General features: G+C 39.5%; 1 protein-coding gene across 1 annotated transcript in view; it reads left to right on the top strand.

Annotated features, from left to right (window-relative positions):
* The first annotated feature begins 1,793 nt into the window (after positions 1–1,793).
* Slc15a2 (solute carrier family 15 member 2) overlaps positions 1,794–24,030 on the top strand; it is a 28,744-nt gene continuing 6,507 nt past the window's right edge. The window contains exons 1-15 of the mRNA XM_021209346.2: positions 1,794–2,170; positions 4,426–4,513; positions 5,075–5,216; positions 10,417–10,509; positions 11,446–11,545; positions 13,579–13,669; positions 13,984–14,061; positions 18,080–18,162; positions 18,557–18,643; positions 18,813–18,902; positions 18,991–19,035; positions 20,408–20,440; positions 21,181–21,269; positions 22,611–22,692; positions 23,187–23,321. Of these exons, the coding sequence (XP_021065005.1) occupies positions 2,033–2,170; positions 4,426–4,513; positions 5,075–5,216; positions 10,417–10,509; positions 11,446–11,545; positions 13,579–13,669; positions 13,984–14,061; positions 18,080–18,162; positions 18,557–18,643; positions 18,813–18,902; positions 18,991–19,035; positions 20,408–20,440; positions 21,181–21,269; positions 22,611–22,692; positions 23,187–23,321 (1,374 nt within the window). The 5' untranslated portion in view covers positions 1,794–2,032. The remainder of the gene's footprint in view (positions 2,171–4,425; positions 4,514–5,074; positions 5,217–10,416; positions 10,510–11,445; positions 11,546–13,578; positions 13,670–13,983; positions 14,062–18,079; positions 18,163–18,556; positions 18,644–18,812; positions 18,903–18,990; positions 19,036–20,407; positions 20,441–21,180; positions 21,270–22,610; positions 22,693–23,186; positions 23,322–24,030) is intronic.

Below are 24,030 nucleotides of genomic sequence, written 5' to 3'. Positions count from 1 at the left end.
TAAACACCATCCAGAAGTTCAAGGCCAAGGCAAGGCAAACCAGTAACTTAATAAGGTCTATGCTGCACTTGTGCCTCTACTAGGTAGCTTGACCAGAAAGTTCTGCCTATTTCAGATTCAGTATTTAACTGAATTAGGTCAGGAAAGGCAATATTTCCTAAAAGAGTAACTACAGATTAATCATTAATGCTACAGGCAGAATTAAAACTGGATTACTCTTTGGGTAAAGGTTGGTGGGAGAGAAAATAGATGAAAACTACAACAGAAGCTGAGAGAACCTGGTCAAAGTCCGAGTTAAAGTTTAGGGGGGGAAAGGTTCATTTGTTGAAAAGTCATTCAAATGGATAATGTAAGAATTTTGCAAGAAATAAGGTCATAGAGTTTTCTATCCTCTTCCTCCTCCTTCTCATTTTACTATTTTCTTAGTTAACATAGAATATAATGCAGTTTTAAAATTTTTCATATATGTATGCATTTTAATTTGCTCATATTTCTTTCCCTACATTGTCCTCTTTTCCTTGCTCTTCGTTCTCAGTTTCCTCTCTTGCATTCACCAATGAAATCATTCATCTTGACATTGCCTGACATGGTGGGTTAGTGCTCAGGGCGTAACCCTGTGGTGTAGATAATGCCCTTTGTAGCCTTTAGTAATATCTCTCCCTTTCTTTTGATTTATAGCAGGGTGGACATAGGTTCTTTCGTGCTTCTCTTACCTCTTTGGATTAGCAAAAGTAACACACCAAGGGGAGAAAGAAGGTAATGCAAGGAGATGATGTTCATTCAGACCGTATGATGTGCATGTGTGGAAATGTCACAGTGAAAGCCAATGCTTTTACATATGTGATATATAATACTACACTTTCCATTTTATATATATTCAATTCAATGTAGGGTATAATGTATCTATTGTCACAATGCGTATTCCAATTGCTCGTCTGATAAGGGACTGGGTATAGTATTCCAGAGTCAGAATAAAATCCATCCACTGAAAGTTAAAAACATTTAATGCTTGCAATAATACCTAGAAAGCACCAGGGTCATAATTTTTGCACACATTAAATTTTATTTCTTAATGAATGAATGAATGAATTGATTTTTGAAGAGAGAAATTGAAAATACAGAGATCGGCTTTAGCAAGGGTCATTACCAACTCTTTTTTTCCCTGTCATTTTCTTTAACCCTGTATTTTTTACTTACAGGATTTTCTAGCTGAATGTTATGATGTTGAAAACCCAAGCCCAGATCATTCTTATTCTCAGATTCAGTTTTGTGATGACTTTCCTTCTTGTTCACAGCATTTTGACTTCTTAGCATCCCTGCGTTTCCATTTCTGTGGCTTCCATACCTGCACGACCTACAGACTGACTGCTGATGCCTATCTCTGCTTTTCCTGTCTGTTTCTGCATAGTGAAAATTCCAGATCTGCCACTTTACTGGCACTGTGATTTTTTAGATAAGTTTCCTGATTTCTTGGAACAATATAATTGTAGTATAATAAAGATAGCAGTAAAATATGTATATATGCATATATATGTATAACGCATATACATTAACATGACACATAATAAGTGCCCAATAATGGCAGATATTATTAACCTGAAGTCAGCCTTCTGTGTTTACACTGTTGTATCCACCCCCCCATATCATTAGAAATCAGATTCAGGACCTGCAGGGCATAATCCTCTACCACTGAGCTGTATGCCTAGCCAAGATGCTGCATTCTTGAGTACTATCTAGTACTCATTTTCAGAGGTATTTTTCTCAAACAGATAACCCTAATCGATTATCTAGCACTGTTTCTTCTCATCTCGTGACTTGCGACGTGTTGGTCTCACTTCCCCATGCCTTACCTTCGGCACAATTAGCGTGCTGACCCTCTCTTTTCCTATAGCTTCAAGTTCTGCTCTGAGGCAGGCAGCCACTGAAACTGACACCCACAGGGTTAAACCTATTTGCTGTAGCCATCCCTCCTCCCCCTAGTCCCCCTTTTCACTGTAGGCTGGCAGCAGTCCTAACTGCCTACTGAAGCCAAATGCTTGAGGAGAGAGAGAGTAAGGAGCCAGCCATGAATCCTTTCCAGAAAAATGAGTCCAAGGAATCGCTCTTTTCACCTGTCTCTACTGAAGAGATGCTGCCTGGACCTCCAAGCCCTCCGAAGAAGTCAACTCCGGTGAGTCCCGAAGTTCGATTTGTCTCTGACAGTAACAGTGTATGGAAGTCTTTTGAAGTTTCTTGTTGGCTGTTGGAACTTGGTGCTGAACTGTATTAGAGCAGAAAAACTACTCTCTCATGGAGTTAGAGTTCACCTGAAAATTAATTCTAGACTCTTCTGTTTTGAGAAGGAAGCAACAGGGTGGGTTAGCCAGATTTTTATTTTTCAGTTGGGCCCCAGAGTTTTGCTCTATTTCATTGCCTATTCCCTGGGGGAGAAAAAGCACTTTGAATGTCCAGGGAGACTTGGCAAGCACTCCTGTCTGGAGAACTGTGTGTGATTGTTCTTTCCTTACCAATACCAAAACTCAGCCTTTAGTTCCTCTTGTGTGCAGTGCCTTCTCTTTTTGGACACCAAGAGAAGCTTTAGAATAGACCCACTCTCTGTTACTAAGTGTCCCTACTTTAAAGTGGGAGGTCGGATAGAGGAACAAAGAATAATATTTTGTATTACATACTTGTTAAAGCACTTCCGAATGTATCGCCTCGTTCGATTCTCATAGCATAGTAAAATCCTCTTTGTAGAAAGGCAACAGTAATAATAACCAATTATTTGCTGAGTTCTTAGTATCAACCATGAGGTCAGTATGATTCTTATTTCTTTGAAATAACAGAATTGAAACACAGAGCAGAGTACTGGTGTCACGTAAGTAAGGATTGCATGTTAATCCAATTAGTGAGAGTGTATGCCATTAATGTTAAATAAACTCTATGTTACATAGTTCTCAAGATTGGAGCTGCAAACGTCATAATTTCAACTCAGTGCATCTTTCAATCAAGTTGTTATCATGTAGTAACATGTATGTAGAAAGATGATTTCTTCATATCTACATGGGCAGACTAAGTTTATTATTATATATAGTTAATCATATCTTGTTAAGGGTGGTTAAAGAGAGGTACATACCTGTGAAATAAGAGGTAATATAAATCTCATGTTAATGTTTGAATGTCTCAAAGAATAGATGATCTTTGTCCCCTTTCTATCTTAGTGGAGCTATTGTGTGGAAAGAGATTTAAAATAAAATGTGGTGTTTGCTACTTTACATAATGCATGAAATAGCACAGTTACTCTTATGTACAGCTTGAAAATGAAAATCTTGTTGCTGGAGAGATGGCTCAGCAGTTGAGAGAACTTGCTGTTCTTTCAAAAGACCAGAGTTTGGCTCCTGGTTCCCAAGTCAGACAGCTCACAACAACCTGTAACTCCAGCTCTAGGAGATCCAACATTTTTTTCTGGTCTCTGCAGTCATCCACATACTTAGACTGTCATATACAAACACATATGTAAATAAATACAAATACAATTTAAAAGGAAATACTAGTAGCATACTAGTAGGAAAGGAAATACTAGTAGCATACTAGTAGGAAAGGTGAACACTTAATTTCACAGGATTTCAGAATTTTCTTCCCAGAGTTAAGGTGATCAATCGGCTTATATTTAGGAGTGCCTGGCCACCATTTTAAACGCTATGCCTGGGTCTAGCAAACCACGAAAGAGAAGTCATCAGATTGTCAAGATTTCCCCCAGAATGGTGACCATGGCAGATGGGACCGGTCAGTCCCTGTAGTAGAGCTAAATGAGAGAATGATATCTGGCTCTGACTACCTGAATATCATGTGCTCCTGAGGCTACCTTTTCAATTTATTCTTAGCAATAATTATGACCATCGTTTTGCCTAGAACCATAGGCTTTTATTAAGATACTGTGGGGAGATGAGCGTGTCCTGATCAAGGAATGTCTGGCTAGTCCCATGTTAATAACGGATGAAGTAAGATTTGAACTTTTTATCCCCACACCAGTAATATAAGCAAGATTAGTATGACAACATATGAAGAGACCACTACATATGTGATGACAACACTATGAAGAGACCATTGCTTTGTCCTAACTGATGACAATGATTTAGGGATGAGTTTATCTGGACATAGTGGGGTTCACCTGCAACCTGAGCTCTTTGGGAGTCCAAGGCAGGAAGATCTTAAAGCAGAGGCCAGCCTGGGCAAAATGAGACTAACTATGTTAAAGGTTTGGTCCCCATGGAGATGCTATTGGGAGCAGGCAGAAACTTTAGCAGGTGGAGCTCAGCGGGAGGTGGAGCTTAGTTGGGCTTCTTCGTATACATACATTTGAAGATATATTTTAGTTGTAGAGTGACCATGTAGTTTAAATGGGGAAAGTGTTCATTCGCCTACTTTTGCTTTTTCGTTGAATAGAAGCTCTTCGGCTCTAGCTACCCACTCAGCATCGCCTTCATTGTGGTGAATGAATTCTGCGAGCGATTTTCCTATTATGGCATGAAAGGTAATTCTGTGCCCCCAGAGTCTTCTCTGCTTGCCTTTATAGCAGCCTGGCCTCCTTTCATGCACTTTGTCCAATCATTTCTGCCTCAGTATAAACTGATCCTTTCCTCTGGCCATGATAGTAAATGCCTCATAAAACTTTATTTAATAACTCATGCTGGTTAAGATTTTAAAAAGGCCTTCAGGAGCAATGCACAACCAATAAGAACACAAGTAGAGAAAGCCCTCATCCTGTAAGTCCCATTGAGCCTTATTGTTGCTCGGAAGGAGGGGAAGAAGGGCCATAGGAAGCATTGTGTTAACTTCTCACTGTCTAAACGATGCTACGGGTGCACAGAGATGGAAGGGATGAGTTATTTGTGTAGCCAGCATGCCTCATCTACTTTCACTGTTCCCATGGGCCCTGCTTCTAATGCCTGGCAGTCATCACCCAGTTATTTTTCTAATAGCAGTGCCAAAGGCTGGGGTCACCTGTTGAGTCCAGGGATCAAATATATTTTGAATCATTTTAATGCATCTATCTTATTGTGTCTCCCATTTGTTTTCTTCCGTCTCCACCCAGCTGTGCTGACTTTGTATTTCCTGTACTTCCTGCACTGGAATGAAGACACGTCCACATCTGTCTATCATGCCTTCAGCAGCCTCTGCTATTTCACCCCCATCTTGGGAGCAGCTATTGCTGACTCCTGGCTGGGAAAATTCAAGTAAGGACAATGGCAGGCTACAGCCCCAGGAACCTCACAAGCTCACTGTCCAGAAAATTACCCAGAACTCCTAATCTCTTGTCACCTAGCAAACCCCCCCCCAAAAAAAAAACCCAAGTAAATACTCATGCCTATGTCAGATATGTACCTCTCCAGGACAAACAGCACAGAAAATCTACTTCTTTCCATTCATTTCCAATGTTTTCACATCCGTTTAGTCCAAAGTTCTCCCTTAAGATCTACCTTTAGTCTTCTACTCTGTAGCTTAAGACTAAACCTTAGTTTGTCTCAGTGAGGAGAAGGTTGTTACTTGCTGGTAAGTGTCTGTTTGTAGGGAAGTACTTTGGTGACTTGCTCCTTTCCCCACGACGTCTGCCGACTCAGCTGGTCTACCTCCTTCAGTATGTAATCGCCCTTTCTTTCCAGAGACTTCCAAACCATCTCTCTTTACCGTCTTTGCCTTTCTGTTGTTTCCTTCTTTAGAGTTTAATAAAGGTTTTACAAGTTAAAATAATAATCTATTTCGTTCAGTTCTCCTGTTCCTAATAATAGAAGCAGCCTACGAGGTATAAAGTCACAATTGGCCTCTACAACATTATCCGCATGGGCTAAAGATAAGCTTTTGTTATCTATTATCTAGTAACGAGGATTTGCCATCTGTGGATTTTTCTGAGTTAACTGATTTCAAAGTATACTCTTTTAAAAATGTGACCGTTTAAGATAAAATGAATTATGTGGGAAAATAAAAGCTTGTATGGTAAAATTAGTATAGAAAAATTGTACATTGTTTTGGAACATTAAAAAAACAATTTCCTTAAGTGTATAACTTCTTTTAGTCTCCAATAGATTAATATGTACTGTAAAGTCTCCAAGTAAAAGCTAAGTATGTATTGTTTCCTGAAGTAGTTTGACTGTGTGGTATTGTGTGTGACCTACACTTTGATAGAACCTGTCTTTGTTTCACTTCAGTTGCGATGACAAATATCCTGACCAAAAAGAGCAACACGGGGAGGAAGAGATTTATATGGCTTAATCCTAAGTTATTGGCAAAGTCAAGGCAGGAACTCAAGCAGCTAATTAGATCTCTCCCTGAGCCAGGAGCAGTGAGAGAGTAAACTCAGCCTTGATTGCTTTAATTCAGCTAGCTTTTCCCTCTAATATATTCAGGACCACTGGCCTAAGGAATGGCTCTACCTATAGTGGGTTGTGTCTTATTACATCAATTAACATTCAGGATGCACACACACACACACACACACACACACATACACACACACACACGCACGCACACACACACATCCACAGACATGGCTAAAGGCCAACCAGATCTAGATTATTCCTCATTAAAACTCTCTTCCCAGGGGATTCTAGTTTTGTCAAGTTGACGGGCAAAATTCACCCACCCAGAATTCTAACTGTGAACACTGATTTACATCTTAATTTGGTGTATGTATGCACACGCATACAATATATTCACATATGTGAATATATAAATGTAGTCTCTTCAGAGAGGCATGGTGAGCAAGTGGCTACATTTGTTACATGTATAGTATCAATCATTGGATTCATTAGATATAGGCTGGAATTACGCCAAGAATAGAAAACAAGCCATTATCTATTCATTTAATTACAGAATATGCTATTTCCCTCCTTTACTCCGCAGTGCCGATGCTGCAGTTATATTTTTAGAATAACTTCCTTTGAGTTTGAAGAAGTAAAGTTTCAGGATTTGGTGAACAATAGCTTCCTGAATATTTTGGAGGAAACTTAATGCTATTCACTTGTACTCCTAACTCAATCTTGCTTGAGTTTTTATTATTATTATTATTATTATTATTATTTTAAGTTACTTTTATTGAAGTGTAATTTACATAAACCACACAAACCAAAAAGTCTTGAATTTTTACAGAATTATCATCGTTTACCTAAACTACTTACTCTAGTTTTCAAATTCTCCCTCAGAGTTAGAATCTTTTCCTGTACTGGAATCATGCACAAGCTTCGAGTATGTTCAAGTAATCAAACAAAAATCTTCAGTTCTTTTCCTATCTTCCTTCTCTTTCAACCACTGCCACGGTTTTCAGAAAGCATCTATATTTCAGCCTCTCTCTCTCTCTTTCTCTCTCTCTCTCTCTCTCTCTCTCTCTCTCTCTCTCTCTCTCTTTGGTTTTTCGAGACAGGGTTTCTCTGCAGCCTTGGCTGTCCTGGAACTCACTCTGTAGACCAGTCTGGCCTCGAACTCAGAAATCCGCCTGCCTCTGCCTCCCGAGTGCTGGGATTAAAGGCATGCGCCACCACGCCCGGCTGGACCATTCTCTCTCTCTTTATCATCATTTCTTATGACAGAGAAGTATACTTCAGTGAAAAAGAACACAGTTTAATTCAATCTGACCCAAATTTAAGTGTTTATTCACCATCTCTTATTTGTCCAAATAATTACAAGCATAAGGAGATTAATTATACGTAATATGTTTTCACATTGTTAGAGTTCAAATAGCTTTAATGAGAGCAAATCATGGTAGTTTCAACAAGAAATGCTATAAATCACCTTTTTCCTCTACTGAATTTTGTCAGGATAGTAATGATGACCTCTGTTAACAAATGACATGTCCCTGTCTAGATTCTTACTCACTTCGAGTGTTTGTACTTAGTAATTCAGCCTGTTCATCTTCCCTCCCTTCTCTAATTCTGTATTTTCCTCATTCTCTTACTGTTGAATTTCTGGGTTGGTTTTAATCGGCCTTGACTTTTGCTTTTTTGTTTACTTAACGCTTTCCTAACTTTCAGATTTCTTCCAAGTGATAATTCTCTCCTTTCCCTTTCCGCAGACTGACTTTCCCTTAGCAAGTCTGGAGGTGTCTAGTTCAGCTATATGAAGACAGCCACTCGGAGTGTCAGAACCTGGAGTTCAAGTGCCAGTATGCATTTATAGTTGCACATTTCTGTTCACGTTGGCTGTCCTTTGTCCTAGCTTCATGTCCCCAAGTTGAAGCAACTATGCCATTCTCCGAGTTCTGAGTGTGCAACAGCAGCATGCACGTTTGTCCTCCTCAGTCCTAACTCCAGCTGCCATCAACTGCCACCACTTTGGCTTTATATGCACTGTCTCTAAACTGAAAAGGGACACCTAAAATGTTTTCACTGTTGTCTTTTCTCTATAATTGAGCCTAGGTACTATCATCCAAACTAAACCATCATTGAGCCTGAGAACAGGTGTGCACAGTAATGAAGAGGGTTTTTATTTGCTTTGGGCCTTGATTTTGTTTTAAACAACAAACTTTGGGGAGTGACTTGATATCTCCTTTAGATAGGGGATGATTTAACACTTGGCTAATTTTCCCTGTGTAGCGTGTGTGTGTGTGTGTGTGTGTGTGTGTGTGTGTGTGTGTAAATGGGAGAGCCTCATATACAAATAGAGTGAGGGCCACAGTCCACTGGAATGCATTTGCTATTCATGCTGCCACATTTGATTCCTGATCTTAAAAAACTGGTAGTGAGTGGCTCCTCTTTCGCTTTTTAAAACTTGAGGTGGCAGCCTTGCCTCCGTGGAGGAAAAGGAATATACTTCTATGTTCAAACCTGCCCCCTCCTCTTATCTGTCTGTCTTATCTCCTGTTTCTGTTTTATGTTTGTGCTAACTGCCCTCACCCCTGAGAGAGAGTGAGAGAGAGAGAGAGAGAGAGAGAGAGAGAGAGAGAGAGAGAGAGAGAGAGAGAGAGTGTTTTCAGTGTTATCTTGGAGGTAGAATATTTACATTAGGGAGATTGTTTAAACATTCAAGAAACGAATTTCTGAACAACTGCTAAAAGCCTTTCTCTGCTTACTGTCCCGGAATCCAAGCTATGTAAGAGGAAATGGGCATCCAGAATCCCTAAGTCTTGTGTAAGGAGATATTAAGAATTCAGTTTTATTATTTTTATATGTATGTTTGTGTGTCTGTGTGAGAGAATGCCACATGTGGGTGAGTGTTTGCAGAGGCAAGGAGGGGGCATCAGGCCCCCTTGGAGCTGGAGGTACAGGTGTCTGTGGACTACCAAATATGATGGGATTCAAACTCTAGAAAGAGAGCAAGAGGGCTTAACCACTGAGCCATCTCTCTAGCCCTATTTAGTTTGTTTCTCTCTGACAATTTAGCATCATCTCCTTGAAGTGTGTGATAACTTAGTTTTCTTTCCATTTCTTTTTATAGCCTTCCTTTCTACTTCTTTTTATTTCAATAGGGATTCCACCCCCAGTAAAATAATTTAAGAAGATTAACATTTAGAATGAGGAACCCCCAAGTTGAGATTCCCGATACCTCTAGGGGCTTCCTGGCACCTTCGTTGCATTCTTTATATTTGACACTAACATAAAACACTTTAAAATGATAAATACAAACTATATAATTCTGAGGGCTTATTATATCATTAGCATTCCATTTATATGATAATGTACATGGTATATATTCCACTTATGATAACACACATAGGGAGTATAAGCAATATTGTGTCATGTCAGTGTGTAGAGCTCTACATATGTTCTTATTGGAATTCCATAATGTGCTATTATTTGCTATTCAAGTCTATTGGAAAAAATAACTTAACATGTAGTTTTTACTAAACTGCATGATTTTTATCACTGGACAGTTTAAATCCTTTGTACTTCCCTATTTTGGGTAAATTATCTATGTGGAAATCACCCTGGGGTTTACGGTTAGATCAAGTGTCCACGGTTACCCAGATTGAACCTAAAATCCCTTGGACTCTCTTTACATCGCAGTGCTTGTTGAAAGTCTTTTGTATTAGTACTCCTAGTTACTCAGCGTTCATCTTTCCTCTTGCTCCCCAGAGATAAGAGACATTTCTTGAGGTAAAAAAGAGCAAGTAGAAGTATCTTGTTCTACCGATTGAAACTTCCCTATGCTTGCTGCAAACCCACCTAGTTCCTGTCAGGTCTGTAGAGATGTAGGGTTGCTCTGTGTACAGAGCTGAGCAGACGGCAGATCTGGAAGAGAACCAGAAAGAAACATCTGCACCTTCTGAGCAGATGCTACTGATGAAGAATCACACCCCCTTTTCCCTCCTTTGTGTAAGCCATCCACCATTGTTTCTGTTTCCCAGTTCATTCTCTCCTCCTCCACTTCAGTCTCCTCTGTCTATAAGAACAGGGTGAACCCTAACATCTCTGAATAATACAATGACTGATTTGACTTTCTTCACAGGACAATCATCTATCTGTCCCTGGTGTATGTTCTTGGCCATGTATTCAAGTCTTTGGGTGCCATACCAATACTAGGAGGAAAAACTCTACATACGTGAGTAAAATGATGGAGCCCACTGAGCTGCCTTCCTTACCTTAGGCAGGTACATATATCAGAGAGCCACTACAGGTGGCTGTCTATCTTATAGCAGAGATTCTCCTTCATTTTCCAATATATAATTTTACTGCCAAACTTATTCAAATCAAAAGGATTACAAGCAACAAAACCCTTTCTTACATTACCAAGTTTCAGTTTTTATTAGGTAAACATTTGAAGACAAGTAGAATGGCCAATTAGTATACTTTCCATAAAAACTCTTCATGTGCTTGAAAGTAAGAAAACCTTTTATACTTCCCTCCACTTACTTATCTATTCACTTATATTAAAGAAGCCATAGCCAAAACTTGGAGTATGCCTATTCATGTGTAGTTCTATATACTACCATTTTACTGTCTTTTATATATATCCAATTTAACACACACACATATATACACACTCTGAGTTGAAATCTTTTACATTTGAAAAAGTAATAAACACCAAATACCTTCTTATCACTTTTCCATAAAACTTATTGATGCCATTCCCACTTATTATGATAAATTTCAATATTTTACTTTGTAGTTAGTAAGCATATATAAGAGTAGAGTCCATAAGATTTTTCAGCTGAATTGCAAAAATAAGATATTAAAAACTGGTGTGCCAGATTCCGAGTCCCTGCAGTGCCTTCTTCCATGTGATGCATGCAAAGGATAAATAGAACTATCATGCTCTGGATCTTCTAAGCAATACAATTCTTAGAGTCTCAAATGTGAGGATGATAAGTTCTAACGAGTTCTTGGAATGACGGCAAGTAGAAAGGACCCACAAGGTAGATGTGATAAGAAGACATTATCTTTGAATATCTTTTTTTCTCCTGTATATTTTTGTAGCCTATCTCTGCAATTGGTGTAGTATCAGTATGGTTCTAGCATCCTTGCCTCTCCATTTCAGAATCTTATCATTGGTTGGCCTGAGTCTCATAGCTCTGGGAACAGGAGGTATCAAACCCTGTGTGGCAGCTTTTGGCGGAGACCAGTTTGAAGAGCAACATGTAAGGGCCTTCTTATTTCTGTATTTCAAGAGTGTGTAACCAGCATCAAAACGGGGAACCTGCCAAGTAGCCATTTGCTAAGACTGAGGTAATCCTATTGATCAAGTCCAGTCTGGGGAGCTGAGCTCTGTGCTGGATGCTGGTCATCAGCATAGAGAAAACTAAAGGTCGGTTAAAGGAAAGTACCCAGGGTGGGAGGTGGACAGACAAGTCATATGATGGAAGGCTGGAAAATGAGGACACAGAGGCTGAATAAGATAAGCTTGGATGTGGCTCAGTTGGTGAGTACTTGTTTAGCATCCACGAAACCCTGCGTTCAGTCCCCAGCAAGGTATAAACTGAGTGTGGAGGCCCATGTCTCCAATCCCAGCCTTTGGAAGATGGAGGCAGAGGGATCAGAAGTTCAGGGTCATCCTCAGCTACATATCTATTTCAAGGCCAGCCCAGGATGCACAAGATGCTGACTCAAAACAAAATGCAAATGAGCAAACAAAACTCAAGGAGATAATCATCTACAGCTATCCATAAATATTAGGGAAGGATCGTGTTTAAATCTGAGCCCAAGAAGTGAAAGCTATAGGAAGTTAGGCTTACTTCATGGAAGGTAAAACTTGACATAGGATTGGAAACAGTGATTAAAATAAAACCTGTTCTCAATATTACTGAAGTAAACTTTCACTTGCTGTACCTAAGAATGAGTATGGTGAGTACATTAGGAATTGGAAGTATAATACAGAGATGATTTTGTGAAGGGCAGAATGACCAGTTGCAATGAATCAGAATTACATTTTATATATGGATTTGCCTGGCTGATCTCTTCGTAACATTTTCCATTGTCAGTGGTGGGTGGGGGATATATGACCAAAATGAAGATGAGCACCTTTGAGAAATATGACAAATGGTCAGGGGACAATCTATTCTTGAATTACCAAATACTTATAAGTCTCTCATTTTTAATACACAGAAACACACACTTATTATTTTTCATGAATATATTCCTTCTCCCATAGCTGTTTATCCTGGTTCTGTTTCTCCCTTCCCTAGTCTGTACGTGTGCTTCTCCTTCCCTCCTTAATTTTCTCTATAACTCAAGGTCTGTTATCTCTTCCTGCCCCTATTCAGCACACTTTATTCTGGGGATCCATGGATTCTAATTGCTGGCTGACACTGGGGAAATGTCAGACCTCTGGCAGATCAGCTTCTGTGCACAACGAACTACAGGCGTTAGAAGAGCAAAAGTACACGTACATGGAAATAAGAAGAAGGAGCAAAACACACGCCACAGACTGAGCCTGGGGAGGACTGATTGTTCTAGTGGGCCAGGAAGAGCTGAAGTGCCAGAATGAAGGACACCCTATGTAATAGATCACCTATTAAAAACTTCACTTGAAAGTGGTTGTATTTAGTAGCCGGCCCACAGACATATTTCAGTGATTAGAGCAAACTCACCCTCAAGCTTCTGCAAACCACTTCTAAACCACTTCTTTAGCACCGTCTGGAAGATCTATCTCCCTGAAACCTGAGTTATACTTTCCTCCTAGATCAATAGTAAATGCACTACACTGTCCTACCATACACTTCACAAAATATATTCATTAACTCAAGGAGTTAATTAATAAAGTCAATTAACATTAATTAACTAATACAGGCAATAAACAGTTATTGTCTAATATATGTTAGCATTTTTTTCTAGGTACTAAATATGATAGAATAAAATTTATGCCCTGAAGAAACTCACAATACACAGAATAAATGGATACTTAATACAAATAAATTAGTATAATAAATATGTATAAGACACAAGAATGGTATCGAGGACAGGTTGATCACTTTTCCCAGGTCTTAAAGGGTTTGTAATTGAGTTTAGAAGGTGAGTAAAAGCTTGTCTAGGCTCAGTCAGCCATTGTATTAGAGAGCTAATGAGATGGTCATGCCATGGTAGCACAATCTGAACCCCATGCTTTGAATGTCTTTTAACATGGAGTGGGGTGGAGCTAAGCGTCACGTTTCCCTGATGATCTGTCTCATTGCAGGCAGAGGCACGGACTAGATACTTCTCAGTCTTCTACCTCTCCATCAACGCAGGGAGCTTGATATCTACGTTCATCACACCCATGCTAAGAGGTTAGGATTCTTTCTATGGGGCTGCATGTGTAGAGCTTTATGTTGACCAACCAAAAAGCCATTCACAGCTTCTCCTTTCCTATGGGCCTATAAATATGTGAGAGGTTTTTTTTTTTGTTTGTTTGTTTGTTTGTTTTGTTTTGTTTTGTTTTGTTTTTTTTGGTTTCAATTGGTCTGATTTAAAAGAAGGGTTGTGGGGCTAGATGATGGGAAGAAGAGAGGGTAGCTATGCTTACACCAAGAGCCTGACCTTATAGAGGAAAATGTCACAGACTTGTGATGCACAACTGCTCTTCCCTTCCTCTTTTCTTCAGGGGATGTGAAGTGTTTTGGCGAAGACTGCTATGCACTGGCTTTTGGAATTCCAGGATTGCTCATGGTGCTAGCACTTGGTGAGTGGAGTGGAAAAGGATATGAACAGCCATTGATCCCTGCCACATAGACGGCATCATGCAGGACCTCTACTCTTTCACTCACCCTTTCCACTAACCCTATCAGGCAAGCGTCATTGCAGTGGTTTCCCTTTGGTTTTGAAAATAAATTATGAATGATGTCAGAAATTAAATTTTTAATTTTTATTATCTGTGTATCAGCATATATTTGTGTATCACATGTGTGCTTAGTGCCCATGGATGCCAGAAGAGGGCATCAGATCCTCTGGAACTGGAGTTACAGACAATTGTAAGCAACCATGTGGGTACTAGGAATCTATCCCAGGTCCTCTAAAAGAGCAACAGATATTCTTAACTTCTGAGCCTTCTCTCCAGTCCCATAAACCTCTTTTTAAGTGCTACAGTCACATAGTTAATAAACTTCAAAGAAGTCTTTTAAAAAACAATTTTTGGAGTACATGCAGGATTGCCAACCAGGAGTTTGAGTGCCTAAAAGTTTTAAATATCTCAGATGACTCTCCCCACCCCCCACCCCCACCCCCTCAACTGTCTCTGCCTCCTGTGTGCTGGGATTAAGTGTGTGTGCCACCAAGGCCTGGCACTCTCAAGTGGTTCTTATGTATAGTCAGGATTGAAGCCCATTGTTATTGCTGAAATATGCAAGGAAGGAACTAAGATAATTCAACCTCTGTCTCAATCTAGTTTGTGTTATCTAATACTTATTTTTCTGGTAAGTAGATGCTACTTTTGATTGCCTGGGCATTTCAGAGCAGCTTCCAGGTTTAGCTCCACCCCACCCCGCCCCCACCTCTGCTCTGCAAAGCTCCCCAAGAATTTCCCATTGAACAAAGAGAATTAAAGAGGAGCTGGATTAGTTAGGAAGTAATGCAACCTAGATCAAGTGGCATTCTTTTAGCTCTGAGAACCTTGTCCTGGAAAAGACAAGGATATGTAGGCCTGTTAGTTTAGGCAAGTGCCTTAAGGGGAGGCTTGGGTGTGATTGTTTCTAGTCATTGACCTGGAAACGTGTCTCACTCTGAGCCTCTGGGTGACACCCCTCTGGAATATATCCAGTTCAAACACATAAAGAGCTCAACAGAGGAGAGGGAGCCCAGAGTTCAATGTTTGGTCTGATTCTTCTCTACCAGAAAGGCTGAAAGTAATGCAGTTCCCAATTCCAAACAAATGTATTCCGAGACAGCCATGATCGAATACTCTCTGCTTCCTTCTCCCTTCAGTGCTAAATATTTTCCACAAGCACTTTCTTGTTTTTTACACTTATTAGTATCATGGCAGCTTCTTTATATCACTGCCCAGTAATCATATAAAATAATTAGATTTTTAATTAGATATTAAAACAATTAGGAAACTCAAAAAAGACTTTGGAATTATAATGCTAAATAGGTGGTATCTGTCCTTGTTAGTTAGCAGCTGAATTTTGTGGCGGTCATAATACTTCCTATGTAAGATTTTGTGCTAGGTATTGGAACCATATTGGTGATTTAGACAGTTATAAAGTTCATATTCTCAAAGAATTTATATAGTACAGGAAAAGTAATCCACACACACACACACACACACACAAGAACAACAACAGGATTTGCCATGTAGAACAGTCAATATCACAACCAGGGAAGTATATAGAGAGCTATGGGGCTCATAGAAGGGCTTCTGACAAACACTCTAGAGGATGTAAGAGTTTGCCTACAGAGAAAATTCTAACTTAAGACCTCAAGGATGGACAGTCTTCATCAAAGAAGGGACCACATAGAAAGATGATATGGCTGATGTCTTTAGATGAGAAATATTATGGTTTTTCAAAGGCTTCGGAGCAAAAGAGAGAGCAACAAAGAATAACGACAACCAGAAACAAAATAATAAAGAATAATTTAGGCCATGAAAGAATTAAAACTTCATTGTGAAGACAATAAAAAAATCAGTAAAAAGGGATTATGAGCAAAGAAACCATTGTTAGGTTTTTCTTTTTTGTAGTGTTTTACTTTTTCAATGGTTTGCACTATGGAGAAGAGATTGAGTTAAGGGTGAGGCAAGGCTACTATTGATCTTGTTTGCTCCCTTAAATTGTGTACTTGATGTAAGTGCCTTACGTGGCTCACCTACCTTGGTCCCTTCTGAATTAGCAAGCCTTGGTACAATGGGATCTGTGAAGTCAGGGAAAAAAATGAGACACTGTCAAATAGAGGGTTTTGACTTGAACCACAGGCTTGGTAATAAATCATTAATTGAATTAGTGAGGATGAACAGGTTAAGGCAATGCTGATGGATTTGTTTGGGATAAGTTGTGTTATAGGTGCTCTTGATACATCTAAGTACATCATCAAATAGTTATATGGAAATACTGTTTTAGGGCCCAGAGAAAAACAACTGGGTTTTAGGTAAAGATCTGGATCTGTAAGGTGTAGCCAGTAATTAAGCTTTGAAAATAGCAAACTCTAGCAAAATAAGAGTAAGACAAAAAAGAAGACCTAAACCCTAAAGGTACAACAGCATTTAAAGAACAGGCAGCAAAGAAAAGTCCTCAAATAAAGCATAGAAACTCCAAATATAGTGATACATTGTAATCCTAGCACTCTGGAGGAAGAGGCAGGAGAATAATGTGTTAAAGTCCAGCCTAGGCTACATAGTGAGTTCAAGGCCAGAGTGGGGTATAAAGAGGTACCCTGTCACGAAGATGAAAGGAAGGAGAAAGAAAGAGAGTGGAAAGGGGAAAGGAAGGAAGGAGGGCTAGCTCACTGCCAACTGCTTGGTGAGATAGTGTTTAGAGCATAGGTTACTAAAGATGAGCAATGAAACATAGGGTGAGAAGTCATAGGTTAAGTGACCTTCTTTGAGGGGAGGGGCAGTGTGTTTTCTCCCTACATTCCCATAGTGTCAAGTACTGTGTGTAATACAAGAATGTGCAAGTGAACTTCTTCATGGTGGTTGGTCTAGCTTTGCCTCCTGTTGCTGTGATAAAATACCCTGACCAAAGCAACTTAAGGGAGAATGGGTTAGTTTGGCTCACAGTTCCAGGTAACAGTCCACCACTGCAGGGAAGTCAAGGCGGCAAGAACTTGAAGCAGCTGATCACATTATGTCCACATTACAACACTGCAGAGAGCAATGTGCTAGCAGATGCACGAGAGTACACAGGTGCATTTGGTCATGGCCTGGCCCAGGAAATGATGCTTCTGATGTAGGGCGGGCCTTTCCATTTCAGCTAGCCTGATTAAGCTAATCATTCGTAGACACTCTCAGAGCGTCCTGCCCACATGATTCTAGGTTTTGTCGTGTTGACAATCCTATCCATCACTAATGCTGAGAACATAGATTTCTTTTTTTAATTGAGAGGCCTCATGCCAAAATGTTATTTATGGCATTTGCTACCTGCTAAATCTTATACATGGTGCTTAGTTTATTTAATCTTCAATTTACTTGTGTTTAAAATGGAAACAGCGGTACATATTTTGTTAGACTGAATCAGTTAAGGTATATAAAATGATTAGCAATTTACTTATAATTCTTCAATAGATGATAGGATAATGATGAATTTAAGAAGGCTTTTCCTGCTATGAATTTGGGATTTTTAGGCAGATCACAGAAAGAAAAGTTTAATTTGGCATCAGTCTAAAGAAGGAACTGATTAGAAAAGGAGACGTAAGCTGACGGACATTTTAACATTTAAGGATAGAAATTGTTTTACGTAGAATAGGGAAGGTGGCAATGGTAATGTAATGAAGGGGACAGCTGAGCTGTGCACTCAGGAAAGAAAAATCAACCAAAGTTTTTACCATATCACATGTGGAGGTGGACAAAGGGGGAGAGGCAGGGGACAAAGGTGACTTCAATCTCTACTATCCCTTGAAGGTCTCAATGAGTATCTCCCAACAATTAACCACTATCTCCCCTTGGCTACTCTGAAGTTAGGGAGTGAAAGTCAGTTCTCTATGAGATTTGATGCAGACAACTGAATATTCTAACCAAGAAACTAAAAACATTGTCTGTGATTCGATTGCAGTTGTGTTTGCAATGGGAAGCAAGATGTACCGAAAACCACCTCCTGAAGGGAACATAGTGGCTCAAGTTACCAAATGCATATGGGTAAGTTCATGAACTGCCTGCCTGCTTGCCTTTTTCAATAGGAAGGAAAGGTGCCGTGCTAAACGAATGGTTCTCCACACATGGACCTACGCTTTTCTCAACCATCTTCCTTCTATGAGCCTACCTTTTGACAAAGTGAGTTTAATTGGTTCTCCGTGCGTCTACTTGACCATTAAGGTTTTAAAAGTAGTCAATTTTTAGCAGACAAAAATCTTCTGAGTACAGTTATATATGATGCTCTTAGGAAACAAGGAAAGATAGAAATTGTACCTCAGATACTGGAATTCAGTGTTTGATAAAACTTGAAGTCCATACTTGACAGGAGAGATAGAGAATTGGGATAGTCAGGGGGTACTTTCTTTTTGTCTATCTCTGATTCTGGCCTCTGCCCTAGTTTGCTATCTGCAACCGCTTCAGGAACCGTTCTGCGGACATTCCAAAGCGACAACATTGGCTAGACTGGGCAGCAGAAAAATACCCAGTAAGTGGAAACTGCAGAAATACCTCAAAATTCTATAAAATCCTTCAAATTCTTTTATTCTGGCACATTTGACCTCATCTTTCACTGTTTTTGACCATTTTTACTCTAAGCAAGAAAAGCCAATTTGGAACTTCTGGCAATTCTGCCTGCTCTTTCTTCCTCCCTGCAGAAGCATCTCATTATGGACGTGAAGGCACTGACCAGGATACTGTTCCTTTATATCCCACTGCCCATGTTCTGGGCTCTTTTGGACCAACAGGTAATAGTGGGTTTTAAAAGCCATGTCTTCCTCATCCTCTTTCTTATCATTGGAAAAGATATCTCATAACAAAATCTGTCTGCCCTAGGGCTCACGGTGGACTCTGCAAGCTAACAAAATGAATGGTGATTTGGTGAGTTGAAAAAGTTTCCAAAAACATCTGCTAAATTCTTCATTGTACATAATTTATTTGTAATTAATTTAGTCTATAAATATTTTTATCTATTTCTACATACATCTTTAATCTTTGTAATTAAAAAACAAAATTGACTTAAGATCACTAGAGATGTACATTAAGCCCAAAGATAAAGGTTAAGATAAAAATAACTATGAAAATTCATAATCCTGTCTTTAGAAATCAGGAGAGGAAGGGTAGAAAATACCCAGATTCCCCCACTCACCCACACCTTTCTGATGTGCTAAAAGAAGAGCAGATGAAGTAATGCAAGCCTGGCTGCATGATTTTCTTCCATTTGAGCTTGTCTTAGGACATAACAAGAAAAAATTTCATTGATGCTTTTACACAAGTTCACCCATCCCTTAGGCCAGATCAAGTAAGGACCCATGAGACCTGTGGGGAAATTTATAAAGTGGAAAGAGTGAGAAAACTAAAAACATTATTTTCTCTTTTCCCTATGTCCATTCTTTGGTCCATTCTCTATTGTTAATTGTTCCATCCATCTCTAGATTATTATACTGATAGTTTTGAAGCAGACAGGGTGAGTGACACCAGGAGCCTCCAAAGCATAGTTTTACCTCTCCCCTCTAGTTGCTCAGAAGTTACCCTGGCAGTTCTCTTGTTGATTCTCTGGAGAGCAAATTTGCAAGTTGAACATAATGTATCCCGAGCAATTTAAGGCTGACCACAGCACCTGTCCTTCTGTCATTACTATCCCTGACTATGATGATGAGATTAATTAAATCATGCAACTTTACCACTCTCAAGCAAAATGTAGTTCAGATTGAACACCCCTCATCCAAAAATCTGTAATCCTAATTGTTCTAAAAAAAAAAAAAAGAAAGAACAAAACTACTCTTGATCTAATGATATCACAAAGCAAACATTTTCACACCATAAAGCTTTGATGCACAGAATTCTTGCCAATTATTGAATAAATTACCTTCAGGCTAATGGATGATAAAGCATGTATAAAACATAAGTAGGTTTCACATTTAAACTTCAGCTTTGCTGCCCCTCCCCCACACGTTGTGCATGAGCACAACGATTTGATTGCAAATCCCAAACATTTTAGAGAATGAATACTTAATCCATAAACAGAAAGCAGTCTTCTCCCTGGGGTCTGTCTCTCTTTAGCAAATGGTCAGAAGCCATCCCAACTGTCTTCGAAGCCCCAAATAAATACCTTTGCCAGCAAATCAGAGATCCTGAACCAAAGATTTGATGAATTTTCTTTTATATGCCTCTTATCTACTATCAAGATGGGTGACCTAGGCTGTCTTTGTCTTCTGCTACTATCTAACTATAGTGTATTATGATGTTTCAGGGATTTTTTGTACTTCAGCCGGATCAGATGCAGGTAGGAGACATCTCTGTAGGCACTGACATGTGGTTCCCTTTTTTTTTTTTTTAACCTCCTTTGTTCCTCTCTGGCAGCATTTGGGTTAATAGCCATCCTTCCAGGTACTCCTCACATGCTGAGGAGGCCCCTGCTGAAAGCAGTTTCTTTGATCTTGCTCCTCTTTTTCACATCCTTTGTAAAGGATGTAGTTGTGCTCAACTCCAGAGAGACTGAGCATGAGACCAGGGGGTAAAGTGTGAGCACTGAATTGGAAATATTGTCAAGGAAAGTGTAAGCCCCCAGCTAGGGCTGTAGCTCAGCACTTGTCTGATACACAAGATATCCTAAGTCCGACCCCCACTACTACCAAAGCAAACAAAAACAAAGTGTAAACGGTTGTATGAGCAACAGTTAGAATCTCTGCTTACTAATGGCGATTTGGGAGATATTTATTTAGGCCTTTGTTGCTCCCTTTAGGCTGTGAAACTAAAGAAAAGGGATGATGGGAGAAAATTATTCCTAATTTGACTGACAGAAAAACAGGCTCAGGAAGAATATTTCTTTGGTGTATTTGTAAGTTAAGATGTTTTGCAAGGGAAGTAGAGCCTTGGGTATAAGGAGATTGAGAAATATAGACTCTTTTCCCTACTAAGGTGAATGTGTGGAGACATGAGAGAGAGCATGCTGTCAGAGGAGAGCATGAACTCACTCAGGACAGAGGGACACTTGTACTGATCCTTGTTGCCATGGTGTTGCAGGTTCTAAATCCCTTTCTGGTCCTTGTCTTCATCCCATTGTTTGACCTTGTCATTTATCGGCTGATCTCCAAGTGCGGAGTTAACTTCTCGTAAGTGCACACTATGGCATGAATTATTACATGCCAACTCAGTTTGCCCAGCTTGGCGACGACTCAGAGCTAGGATGTTTCTACAGAGTAGTTATTTCTTTTGATGTAGCATTCATCTGTTTTTATTTTTCCAAGTTTGACATAGTTCTATTAATGGGGAAAAGTAGAAATTAGGTTTAACTGGTGAGTGTCAATGCCGGTGTTACAGACTTGAGTGTATGATGTTGTAGGGGTTGTTCTCAACAAGTATGGGCTATCAGCTTTCTAAAGCACCATGCTGCTTTGCCCTTGGAAACTGTTTCTCCAAGGTAGTCTGCCTTATTTTGTGTGTGGTGGGGAAGGGGAAATTTTGTATATGTGCCACAACAAATGTGGTCAGAGGAAAACCTGTGAGAATTGGGTCTCTCTTTCTACCATGTGGTTTCTGGGGACTTAACTCAGGTCATCGGCCTTCATAGAATCACACTCTGAGCTATCTTCCTGGACCAAGTCCTAAGGTTCTGATGACAACCAACTCTTTAAAACCTTCTGCTAGTTCTATGAACCTAAGAAAGGACCTTGTAGGATTGAGTACAGCATTATTGGTAGTATGCACTGCAGCCTGCCCCATACTTAGTAGCAAGCATCATTTGTAAATTTTTGTGAGGAACAGTTCAAGTCTCCCCACATTGTTGATGTAACAGCAATATACTTGTGACAGTTAAGTGATGAGGACTTTACCACATGCAAATGCCCTTGTCTACTTTTATGGAGTGGGTAGTAGGGAGTCTAGGGCCAAGCTCCATGTGGGTGTAAATCAAGCACAGATCTTTTATTCAAGGTGTTCACTGGTTAGTAAGGGAGCTAGAACACAGGCAAAGACAACTGTTACTTGGGTTGTCTTTGGTAAATACCCTAGGAAGAGAAGATAGAAATGCCATAGAAGAGCAGAGGAGCAAGTCCTTCTTGATGCTCAGACCAACAAAGACTTCTAAAGAAGAAAATGAATTGAAGAATTACAGCAGTTGATGGCTATAACAAATCTGATTATATTGCCATTATTGTAATATTATATTTAATATTTATCTATTATATCAATATTTGTATTTAATATTTGATGTTATACATGTCATAATGGCTAAGGTAATCATAATCATAAGCAAAGTTAAGAAAAGAGGTATAATACAAGTGTGACTTGAGCAAAAGGGTGTTTTAGGAAGAGTTCTAGAAAATACTTTAAAAAGTAAGGAAGGAAGGAAAGAAGGAAGGAAGGAAGAAAGTCTTTAAAGACAGACAAAGGAGCCTGAGCTTTGTACCTCTGAGAAAGGGGTAGACATAATGGTTTCTCCTTTCCCTCCACAGGTCACTCAGGAAAATGGCTGTTGGTATGATCCTAGCGTGCTTGGCATTTGCAGTTGCAGCGCTTGTGGAGATAAAAATAAATGTGAGTTTAGTGACGTCTAAGCTTCTAACCTGCTTCACTTACTTCCCTTCCATGTTCAGTCTTGGTTCCGTGGGACCCACCACAGTGTCACTTCATGGGACCATCGTGGTAAATATAAACGAAGAGAGCAACAAGGCAACGAGGTCCACTTTCCACCTGAGCGACTCTGAGTTTATTTTCTGGAAATTCTGTGACACAAATACCCAGATACTTACAGAACAAAGGTTTATATGATGACTTTGTAACTACACATATAACTCTTCTGCAATTTTTAACCAAAGAATTATAAAACCACAACTGAAGGATGTTTGTTACCCACCATTCACTAGTGCTTGCAAAAACAAAACAAAACAAAACAAAACAAAAACCAGTTACCTTTTCAGATTTCTAAGCCAAATGCTCTTCAGAGGGATAAACTTGTCTAGTCTCGGCTAGCAGGGCAAAGCTGTCAGGGACAGCACTAATGTATGTGTTCTGTTCTGTCTGTCTCTCAGGGGATGATCCATGCTCAGCCAGCTTCCCAAGAGATTTTCCTACAAGTCCTGAACTTGGCAGATGGTGAAATAGAGGTGACGGTGCAGGGAAGCAGAAATAATCCTCTCTTGGTGGAGTCCATCAGCTCTTTTCAGGTGAGGTGTGGGTGCAAATGAATGAGAATTTGTATAAGCTATAGTAGCCTTGGTTGCTTTAATCATAGTCATCATTAATTAATGGCACTAATTAAGAAAATAATTATTTTCTTATGTCCTTAAATAATCTCTGGTCACCATATTCTAGTGATTGCACAATATTCTATCCTTTAAATATAGTTCATTTAAACTTTTTCTTACAGACATTAAAGTTGGGTTTTGTTGTTGTTTGCAGTGTAAGCACGCCTACCACATAAATACAGGTATAGTCCTGTGAGGGTTTATTGTAAATGTTTATTTATTTATTTTTAATTATTTTAAAATTTTCTGTGTGTGGATGTTTTGCCTGCATGTATATCTGTGCATCCACTGTGTGCCAGATGCCTGCAGAGGCCAAAAGAGGACATCAGACACCCTGGATCTGCAGTTACAGATTGTTGTGAGCCACCGCATGGGTGCTGAGAATCGAACCAAGGTCCTCTGGAAAGGCAGCCAGTGCTCTTAACCACTAAGCCATCTCTTAAACCCCTCTGCATTTATTATTATGCATGATGTTACAATGAACATCCCTCCTTGTCCATAGATATTCCTCTGTGTCTTATGCCAGTATCTTAGAAGTGAAATAACTAGTTTAGAGAGAGGAAGAATTAGTATTGGAAGAGGTCACACATCCCAAAGCTATCAAATTGTAATGTCTACAATGGCACGG

The sequence above is a fragment of the Mus pahari genome, chromosome 12 (assembly GCF_900095145.1).
Source record: "Mus pahari chromosome 12, PAHARI_EIJ_v1.1, whole genome shotgun sequence".
NCBI classification, from domain to species: domain Eukaryota; kingdom Metazoa; phylum Chordata; class Mammalia; order Rodentia; family Muridae; genus Mus; species Mus pahari.
This window is presented reverse-complemented; position numbering and strand designations above follow the sequence as displayed.